Genomic DNA, 11392 nt, shown 5'->3' on the forward strand with positions numbered 1-11392 from the left:
ATCATCACAAGGTATGGAATACCTTATTCCATCACCACAGACAATGGAACTCAATTTACTGACGCTACCTTCAGAAGTCTAGTAGCCAGTCTGAAAATCAAGCATCAATTCACCTCGGTTGAACACCCACAAGCCAATGGGCAAGCCGAGGCAGCTAACAAGGTCATACTGGCAGGACTCAAGAAGAAGCTACAGGAAGCAAAGGGAGCTTGGGCTGAAGAGCTCCCTCAGGTGCTATGGGCTTATAGGACAACTCCCCAATCCGCCACGGGAGAAACACCTTTCCGACTAGTCTACGGCGTGGAAGCCATGATTCCAATAGAAATCAATGAGCAAAGCCCAAGGGTAATTCTCCATGACGAGGTCGGAAACATACAGGGGCACAAAGAGGAGCTCGACTTGCTCCCCGAAGTCCGAGAAGGGGCCCAAATAAAAGAAGCGGCATTAAAACAAAGGATGACTGCCAGGAACAACAAGAAAGTCATTCGAAGAACATTTGCCCTAGACGACTTGGTCCTAATCAGAAACGATATTGGAGTCAACAAATCAGGAGAAGGAAAGCTCGCCGCAAATTGGAAGGGGCCATACAAGATCAAGGAAGTGTTAGGGAAAGGTTATTATAAAGTAACCGACCTAAATGGCACTGAGCTACCAAGGTCGTGGCATGCTTGTAATTTAAAAAGGTACTATAGTTAAAAGCGAACTCTATTCCCTGATGTACTCTTTTCCCAACTTCATGATTTTTTCCCAAAAGGGTTTTTTCTGGAGAAGGGTTTTTAACGAGGCATCATAGTAGAGACTAAGGGAACAGACTATCAAAGCCCTTAGTAGCGAAAGAAGGTACCTCCCCAATCAATAAAGATCTTTTTCATTTATAATATCTCTCACAAATATCCTCCTTTATTTTTCTAAGTCTTTCTACGAAACGCGCCGACTTAAGCTCGACAAAACGTGAAAATCCCATGAATCGACCTAGATGGTCGTCAGGATAAAACGACGAGGTACAAGTCGGTGTAAAGAGGTTATATGAGTCGATCGTATAAACTCGGGAAACAACCCGACTCATAAGTCGGAACGAGATCCCGAGTAGGAAAACTTGGAAACACTTCGATCCACAGATCGGAGTATAAAACCGAGTAGAGGAAAAACGCATCGCAAAAATAACCTAAGTCATAAAAACTCACTAAAGCAAAGTTGAGTATAAAGGATAACAAAAGAGATATGAAAACCTGAAAAGTTTAAAGTTTGCATACAAGCCTTTGCACGAAAAAGGCTCGAGAAAACAATGCAAGCTAACAAAGGTTCTTTCCGAAAAGATCAAACATATTCAAAACAGAAAAGCATGTACACGTGCAAAGCAACTTAAACCCTTATCCAAAAAAAAAAAAGGGGGCACCTACTTCGTTTAAAAAACCCTTATCCAAAAAAGGGCATTTATTTTGTTTAAAACCCTTAAAGGGCACCGAACAGAATATTTTGTTTACGGCCTTAAAAGGCCAGAAGAAAATTGTTCACAACCACCAACAAATAAATAGAAGTTTAAAAAAGGGGGGACCCACAGGCCGGGCCCCCATATAGCCACAAAATAAAAGTCATTTTTTCATCGGAGTAGAGGAATCACCACCACCAGGAGAAGCGCCACTAGGACCGGGAGGAGGAGCCAAAGAGGAAGTCGGGGCAAGGATTGAAGAACTCGGAGCATCTTTGGAATGAGGAGGAGACTCAATAATCCTCTGCCCCCGAGTCTTTAGGTCTGACTCGGAAACGACCTCGGGGGCAGGAGGATCAACAATAGCGCCATCGATAACTACCTTATCAGGATGTAATGGAGAAAGATCCAAGTCGGGGGCTATAACCCTGACCTGCTCCAAGAAAATTCTCCAAGACTCCTCGGCACCCTCGGCGATAGAGTCCTCCAACTCGGTATAAGCATTCCGAGAGTTCATCAAATCCTTCCTCACCTCCACCATATCTTTAAATAGGCTTTGATAACTCTCCTGGGCTGCCTTCCTCAGATTTACCTCCATAGTACATTGGGCTCGCAACTGGCTCTCCTTCTCCCGGAGGTCATCTCTCTCCTTCCTCAACTTATCCCTCTCCTCCTTCAACTCCCCTTGATGTTTTTCAAACAAAAGAAGCCTCCCCTCCAATTCCTCAACCTTCGAGGAAGTCCCCAAGGAGCTGAGGGGAGTCTTCTCGAATATATCCAAAAGTTTGCCACAAACTCCCGCTGCCCTAAAACTTTCCTCGGCCAGAGCGGTAAGGTGGTTCCGAACAGAAATATCATCCATACTGATAAGAGGATAAATGTTCTTTCGGACGAATGCAAGAGCATCCGCCTTAACCCCACCTTCCCAAGAAGGGCCAGACTCTGAAGTCTTGCGCTTCTTCTTCTCCGGCTCGGAAAGTAGTTGGGCAGAAGGGAGTGGTCGAGCCAAACTTGAGGAGGAGGAAATAATAATAGGTTAAGAGGGAGTACCCACATTTCTAGGAGGAGGAGGAGGAGGAGGAGGAGAGATGACCGCCTTGGCACCCCCGGACCTAGCCCGGGATTTCGCTTTGGCTTCCTGGACCCTCTGGTAGGACTCTTGAGCATTCTTTTTTGTCATATCTACAAAAGAAACAACCGAGTTACAAGTCGGTAAAATACAAGTCGGGCAAAACAACTCGGAAATAAGAAATGCATGCACTACCTAGTTGAGATTGAACAAAAGTTGGCGTCCCCTGAAGGATTTTCCTCGTATCTAAGTATGGGGCCCTCCCCCATGCTTCTCGGAAAAACCCCACAATGGCCGCCTCCACTTCGTCTAGGTCATCTAGACCAATCTTTTCGCAAGGGGTGGCCGGCAGCCAGTAAAGGGGAAAGCGAAGGGAAGAGTGCTCGTCCAGAAAAAAGGGGTGGTGACCCTCTATGGCTTGAACTTTAAAAAAGAAGTTTTTGAAGTCGTGGAAAGATTTGTCAAAAAGGGTGAAAATCCTCCGACCTTGAATGGCTCGGAAGGATACCCATTGTTGTTTGTTGTTTAGCCCACTAAAGGGCTTAGTCATATGAAAGAGAAAGAAAAAAATCCTCAAAGAGGTCGGGAAGTCCAGAGCATGGCTTATAAACTGGTAGATCTTTAAAAAACCCCAAGAATTGGGGTGAAGCTGAGTAGGGGCAACTTTACAGTGGTGCAAAACGGATATCTCGAAATCGGAGAAAGGAAGAAAAACACCCAAACGGGTGAGCATACACTCATACATAAAGAAAAAATGAGGGGCCGCCTCATTTTCTCTCCCAAAACAGACCCGGTCTTCAGGACCCGGGGTTATCAGTTCATATTTGGGCTCGTCCTCCTCCGAAGTACAGAGCCTGTGATGAGTACGAAGATGAGTGATGAACTCAGCGTCGACCAACGGTTCCTCCCCAAGGACCGTAACGTCAACCCACTGAGAAAGAACGTCTACAGAAGCCATTTTTTATATAAAGAAAAGTGGCAGAAACCTACAAAAGGGAAAAAGAAAAAGAAAATCAAAAAACACGGCCCCTAAAGAATAGAGATTCGAAACTAGAATCTACAGGCCAACCTATCTACTCGCAAAACAAAACATGCAAACATAAAGCATGACACGGAAAAAGCAAAACTAACCTTTATCCGAAAATGAAGGTTGGAGAAGAACAGGAATCTTCGAACGCAAGAGTGCAGCACGAACAAGATAAGAAGAAGTTTGAAAGATTGCAGAAACGGAAAATGGAAAGAGAGGGAAAGTATTTATAAATAGGCTAGGGGGCATAATGGTAAAAAACGAGGCAGTCATTAATGAGACTGCACCGTTACCAAAGTCCTCAATCCCTAAATGATCCCTCAACGGACACGACGCTTGAATTGACGTAACTGTCAGAAACTAAAGGTCGCGAAAATCACGTCGGTTTCCAAAACCCGTGTTCTTTCAAACAAGTCGACTACGCACCCGAGTTGAATACTTGAACCCAAACTTTAAAGAAAATTTGGGCTCAAGTAGGGACACTGTTCATACCCTGGCCCAATACAAAGGCCCAGGTCCAACTAAAAGGCCTAATCTAAGGGATTAGAGCCTAGCTAAGTGCCGACCTTCACATAAGAAGTCGGTGTCAACCACGACTTGGTCCGAAGAGGTCGGATGTGAGATTAGCTGGCAGATAAACACTCATTCAAATGGGTAACCGCCCCTAAAATCTCTCTAACCGCCTCATGAAGCCATATCTTGACCTCCCCAAGATAATAGGGACGGTTACCACCCTAAAGATATGGCACTACACCAACGGTGGTTATTGGCTCACCACTATAAATACACTGACACCCCTCAGGTATCTCTAAGTCCAATACTCTCTAGACCTGCTCACACTCTTGCTAACTTAGGCATCGGAGTGTCTTTGCAGGTACCACCCCCCCATTCACACGCGAGCACAAGTCGGACGGAGCCTCCCGAGTTGCGGACTTACCTGGAGTCCTCCTCCATCACACACTTTGGCCGCCCAACGCCATTCGTCGTATTAATCTCCGGTTACCTACCGTAACATTGGCGCCGTTGCCGGGGACCCGCGAGATCATCCCACGATGGCAGATAGATCCCATGAAGAAGGCCATGTCGAAACAGATTCTGAACAAGAGAATCTAGACATGGGAAATGGCAATGAAGACAACGACCAACAATTGTCTTACTTGTTTTTTAATTTTTTTGGTGACTTTTTTTGGTCGAGTGGTCAGCTCACTCGTCTGCTTAAGTAAGTGTCGGGAGTTCGAACCCCACCTTGTGCATGCAGCAACCCATTGGCCAGCGGCAGACCCTTAAATGGAGCTCAGATCCGCGACGGATTAGTCTTTAACCTGTCTGGTTGGGGGATACCGTTTGGGTAAAAAAAAAAAAAAGAGTCCTAATAAAAAAAAATATCAGCCATGTCCTCAAATATTGAACTTTTGATAGAAGGATATTTTTTTTTTGTTACGACGGTTTAAAGACTAATCCGTTGCAGTAATAAGGAGATTTTAATTTTTTTTTTGTTGGTTTACACCAGGGTATCCATCAGGCCGAAAACCTAATGACTAATTCCTCGGGTACTGCAGAGGCACATAAAGTGGGCGACTCTCCCAAGCAAGCAAGCTCCATTCCCATCCTCCAGTGAGTATCGAACTCGGGAGAGATGGTTAAAGAACACATACCCTCATCCATCTGTGCCAACTTGCGTTGGTATATTTTAATTCTTTTCTTCTGAACTCAGTAGTGATAAGTTCTGAAACTCTCTTTCTGTTTTTTGGGACGTGGTGCCAAAACAATTTGGCCCGGAACGAAAACAATCAGAACCCGCATCGAAACCCAACCCATCCGAGACCCGGCCCACCCCTATTCTGCATCTTAATTCTTAACTAAACTCCCTTGCTTGGAGAAAACCCAGATCCAGGCGGCGAGAGATCGGTCACGGCTGAGGACGCAACAGTCTCCACCGTCGAGAGCATCGCCGCCTTTGTCTGGCCCGCGTCGCCGCCGTCCCGCCATCCTCTTCTCCGAGCTCTGTTGTTTCGCCGTCCTCTTCTCCGAGCTCTGTTGTTTCGCCGTCCTCTTCTCCAGCCCTCCCCTTCGTGGTATCATTTTCTGCTGCTTCTACATGCTTTGTTTTTTTTTTGTCCCTGTAAGCTCTGATAGTAGTTCTTCGGACAGTATTGAAATTTGTTCCTTCAAGCAATTATTAATTTATATTTGTTTTTGTCCCTTGTTTAATTTAATTTCATACTTTCAGTGTCCACAGAAGTTAAAAGCAGAAAATTTTGTTCCAATTTAAAAGTTCAACAATGTTATCAATGACTATATTATGTTCTATGTCATTAAATTTATGTTTTTATTGAGGCTTATGTTATTGTTGATGGATGGAATTGTTATGTATGCTGGAATGCTGGATTGTCGATGTACAATATTGAAACACTTTGTTTGCATGTGCTTTTAAATTTATGTTTTCAATCTAATAGTTCTTACTTTAACAGATTCAGTAACGTATATTACATATTACATTCCTCTGTTGTATTATGATGTACTTACTGTCATTTAGACAGTGCTTATTTTTTACTTTTTTTGTTTTTTTTTCTTTTCTTTTATTTTCAGACACCAAAAGAATAGATTACATATTACATATTCAGATTGATTTAGTTTTTCTTACTTTGAATATTGTAGTTAGATTTTTAGTATGTTATCCTTATTACAATTTTTGACATAATCTTTAAAGATAGGTAATTTCTTGCCATTTGTGGTTTTTGAAAGATAAACAAATAAATAATGGAAAAAAAAGAACATTGTTCTATTTTAATCATGCTTGCTTGGTCTAAGTAAAAAAATAAATAAATATCAAGGGGTATGCGCTGTGCTGTTTTTAGTTTAAATCACACATATTTACTAATAACTTAGGAATGCATGTACCAGAATAGATTTTCAGAACATATTGGCCAAATATCAAACACACTTGTTTATGCTTTGAATTTACATTTATTACTTTTTTGAACTAACAGGTACTTTAATTAGGTGTTGAAATTTTCATCCATGATCAGCACGTGACAAGAGTTGGAGACTTCTATCTTTCGTCAAGAAAGATATTGTGACACCTGAAGCTACACAGCCGGATTTTAATATATCAACTAAGGAAAGGATAAGGATAATACATGTTAGTTAGCTCATACATTTTATCATAAACTAAATTAGGTTAAATTTTTTAACTAAATAAAATTATTGGCATCACCCTCAAAACACCATTACTATCATTATCATCTTAATATATAATAATCATAATTTAAAATTAAAATAAATTTTTTACTTCATAAACATGATTTTCAATCAAAGATATCTTTAATTCATATTTCAGTTAAGATATAATATTTTACAATATATTTTTAAATTGTAATATCACTTTTTTCATGAAATTTTGAACTTAATTTATTTTCTAGTTTTCTATATTAACTTTGAAAAAATAAATGTAATCCGCATCTACAAAATTTTAGAGAAGATCTATTTTGTTCAAAAGTTGATCCCATAAAAGATTACGTTACTATCCTTAAAAGCAATTCGAAACTTAAAAAAAAATGTATCTTTTTGAAATCAAACTTACATAATAATATGACCTCAAAATCTTTTCAACTACATATAAACATATGATTGATCCTCCGAGGCTTTAAGTGGAAATAAAACCAGCTTCCCTCTCTATTGTGATTATGGCTTCATCTCAATGGACACTTCTTGGTGATGACATATTGAATAGGATCACAGATAGGTTTGATGATATCTATGACTATGTCCGATTCGGGGCAGTGTGCAAACCTTGGCTCTCTTTCTCCCATAGATTTTACAAGCACAAACACCATCTTTTTCGCGCAAATCATCAACTTCCTCTGCTGGTGGTTCCTATGGAAGGCCATCAAGAAATTCGTGGTTTGTACAACATAGCCAAAGATACTCTCTGCAATCAAATTCAACTCAACCTTCCTTACAAAAGATGCTGTGGATCTTCTCATGGATGGTTGTTCTTCGTAGATAACAAATCGGCGCAAATACAACTGGTTCTCATAAACCCGTTTGCAAGCGAATCGGAAAAATCCATGATCAAACTGCCGCCAATTCAGTGCGATTATCATAACGGAGTGATGCACATGGACGAGTATGGTGTCAACAAAGCCGTTCTTTCCAAAGACCCGAATGATTTCCCCAATGATTTTGAAGTGATTGCAATCTATGGCGGCACTCAAACATTGGCACATTACAAATCGGGTAACAATTTCTGGAGCCATCCAAAACCCACCAAAAAAATACAATCCTTTGCGGATGTTATCTTTTACAAGGGTATGGCATACGCCGTGGATTTTCACAGCTGGATCGTCAGAATTTATCGCAAAAGGTATTATTAAAGACTATTAGAATATAGATGTTTAAGGATTTACAACTTAGTAGATATTAACTTTTTCACAAGTATTTATGATATAGTTATTTGTTAGTAACTTAGCATTTTTTATATAGTCAGATAATATTTTTATAAATATTTTGTATCTTGATGTTAAATACAATTTCAATACACAATAAATAATTTTCTCCAATGCTCTCTTTTACTTTTCTTCTCTAACAGGTATAAGCAAAGACCCGGTGGTAATAATTCCTCTCCTTGTTATCTCCGGTTCAAGACCATAAATGAAAGACTTTCAGAATTTTTGTGGTGCAACTATTCTGGCAATGCTTATCTTGTGGAAACTTCCATGGGAGAGTTGCTACATGTTCGAAGAGACTACCTTACCATGGAAGAGAGAATTCGCAAGGATGACGTGATAGAAGAGGAGATGAAAAGAGCTCGAGCAGAATATGAAGCTAGAACCCAAGAAGAACATGACCAACTAAGGGAGGAGATAAACAAGATTATGGATGAACTTGAAAACCAAAATGTAGAAGAGTATGTTGAACCTGCTCTAAGCAAGTTTCTAGAGGAGGAGTTACCTAAATATGATAACCCTCAGTTGAGTGTGAATTTTACAGTGTTTAAACTAAATTTTCCGTCATCAAGGGGACAGAAGAGTATGGAAACATTGAATGGTGAAATCTTGTTCCTAGGAGACAACAATTCTGTTTCGGTGCCAAGTTCAAGGTGTCCTACTCTTATTCCAAATTCAATATATTATACGGATGATTATGTAGGTGATTACTTTCATAATCTTGCATTTGGTTCGTGTGACACTGGAGTGTTCAATCTAGAGAATAAAGATTTTGGTAAACACTTTGTTCCAAGCTTCTCGGCAAAAGGCATGCCACCACCAATTTTCGTTGTTCCACGCTATAGATGTAGTGCTAGGGATGTCAATGGGGCGGGGCGGGGGCGGGGGATGTCTCCCTGCTCCCCGTCCCCGCCCTCAGATTTTGTCCCCGTCTCCGCCCCGATCCCCACCGTGGGGAGATAATTGCCCCCATCCCCATTCCCCGCGTTCCCCGTGTTTCCCGCGGGTCCCCATTCCCCATCTCTTTATGTTGAATATTTATATGAAAATTACAATAAAAATTTTAAAAAATATAAAAAAAAAGACAAACATTATTACAACACACAAACATACATGTCTTATCCAAGATTACAACTTACAAATCAAGAAATATAAAATAAGAAATCATAATCCATAAAACGAAATTTTAAAATACAACTTCCATTCTTAAAAAAAGCCATAAAATAAAGTCTTCAACTTCCAACAAACAACTCCATGTTCTCTGTTAAAATACAACACAAATATGAATATGTTAACATACATCATAAACAAGAATATCATATATTTAATATGAATTTGACATAATAAAAAAATAATTACCTAAACTCCTAAATCCCCATATCCATCACATAGTCCCAAGGAATTGGAATTTTCGACCCTGATTTATCTATATTATATCAACCAAAAATTTACAAGAGTTAAATTTAACGTGAAATTGAAATTTAATACGAAATAAAATTTGAGTTATTAGTACTTTTACCTGAAGAGTGTATCCAGTGCTGAGTGCAAATTAACACCTCAACAAGTTCACAATCCAATTTATTGCGATGTGGATGTATAACTCGACCACCGGTGCTAAAAGCAGACTCTGAGGCAACAGTAGAAATAGGAATGGCTAGAAAATTTCTTGCAATCTTTTGTAAAGTTGGATATTTCACTCCAATATTTTTCCAGTAGCCCAAAATGTCAAATTTTTCCAAATTTGTTTTATCTACCATAACACTCTCTTCCAAATAGAAATCCAACTCAGTTTTCGCGGCGCAGTCTTCAGATGTATCTTCCACAAATTGCAAGTAGATAGAGTTAAATTTTCTCTTTGAAGATCCTTCATTATGTCCAACATCCAAAGTAGAAGCTGAATTATCATCATTTGTTGCTCTTCTTTTAACCCTAGCCTTAAGTTGATATTCACATACTAATTCTTCCATCATTTTCTTCACCTTGCTCAGATGATTCTCACTTTGAGATCCATATATTTTAGGGAAAAAAATTTCAATAACTTCATCTTATACCTAGGGTCTAAGATAGCTCCCACAGCCATGACTTCATTAATTTGATCCCAATACTTTTCAAACTTACTAATCATATTTGTTGCCATTCTATGAACTATCTCATTTGAACTACACAACCACTCATTCAATGTCAATCTCATTTCACACACCTTGGGAAAGTACAAATTTGTCGTTGGATATAAAGTGCCAGAGAATAATTCAGTCACACTATAAAAGACTTCTAATTTATCAACAAGTTCATTTGCCATTTCCCACTCATCATCAGATGGTACAACTTTATACAGAGATTCACGGTGTCTTAAACGCTCAAAAACTTCTCTATATGGCAAAGCAGAGGCAAGCATTAGATAAGTTGAATTCCATCTAGTTCTACAATCAAGTGCAAGTTTTCTCCTATAATTAATATTCAATTGCCTACAAGTCTCTACAAATTTTTCTTCCCTCTTCTGTGTTGCAACCCAAAAAGAAACACTATCTCTGATTTTTTCAATAGAACCATAGATTGCATTCATGCCATCTTTCACAATCAACGGAGTTGAACAGCGGCGGTGCAGGAGTTGAACAGACTCAACGGAGCAGCAACGTTGGCGAAGAAAGAGGGGAACGGCGAGGTGCGGTGATGACGCGGTGAGTGGGCCGGCTGAAACGGACAGTGGTGAGGCCGCGAGGGAGGTGTTCGGAGGTGGCTGGTTGGGTGCAAAGAGGACGGAGAGAACGCAGAAGGGGGGTTCGCGTCTTCGCGAGGAGGGTCAGGGTGACTGGGTAGCTGACTAGCTGGTAGCGGCACTAGTGTGAGGAAAGAGGGGCTAGGGTTTCCAAATTTTTGATATATATATGGAAGGTGAAATGACTAAAAAACCAAAGTAAAAAATAAATTACTAATGATATTTAAGTAATTTAATATATTCGGGGAATGTGGGGAATATGGGGACGGGGACGGGGATCCCCGCTCGGGTCTCCGCACCTGTTTCGGGGGAATTTTGTCCCCCATCCCCGTCCCCGCAGGGAAAATTTCCCGCCATCGGGGCCCCATTCGGGGCGGTCCCCACGGAGATCCCCGCCTCCTGGGGATTTTTGACACCCCTATGTAGTGCTAACAAAATTGTTTAGGTTATAAATTTTATGATAAAATTTGTATAATTTACTTGCTAGTTAGAAACCATGGTTTTTTTAGTTGGTTAATTTGTTTTATCATATTTAAACTTCATGATGCAATTTGTAATATATATATTCACACACGCAACTTAATTAGCATGAATGCATAATCTATGATGTTATTTGTATTGTTTTGACTTAATATAATGGTACATCCTGCTGGTGCTTATTTTTAGCGCTATGGGAAGAAAATCAACCCTGTGATTTTGTTTC

The 11392-nt window shown here is 40.2% G+C and overlaps 1 protein-coding gene across 1 annotated transcript; it reads left to right on the plus strand.

Annotated features, from left to right (window-relative positions):
- The first annotated feature begins 7211 nt into the window (after window positions 1-7211).
- On the plus strand, window positions 7212-8936 carry LOC130981528 (uncharacterized). Its single transcript, XM_057905114.1, has 2 exons — window positions 7212-7891; window positions 8117-8936. The coding sequence occupies exons 1-2, from the start codon at window positions 7212-7214 to the stop codon at window positions 8934-8936; spliced, it is 1500 nt and encodes a 499-aa protein (XP_057761097.1).
- Window positions 8937-11392: the final 2456 nt, after the last annotated feature.

The sequence above is a fragment of the Arachis stenosperma genome, chromosome 5, assembly GCF_014773155.1.
Source record: "Arachis stenosperma cultivar V10309 chromosome 5, arast.V10309.gnm1.PFL2, whole genome shotgun sequence".
Lineage (NCBI taxonomy): Eukaryota > Viridiplantae > Streptophyta > Magnoliopsida > Fabales > Fabaceae > Arachis > Arachis stenosperma.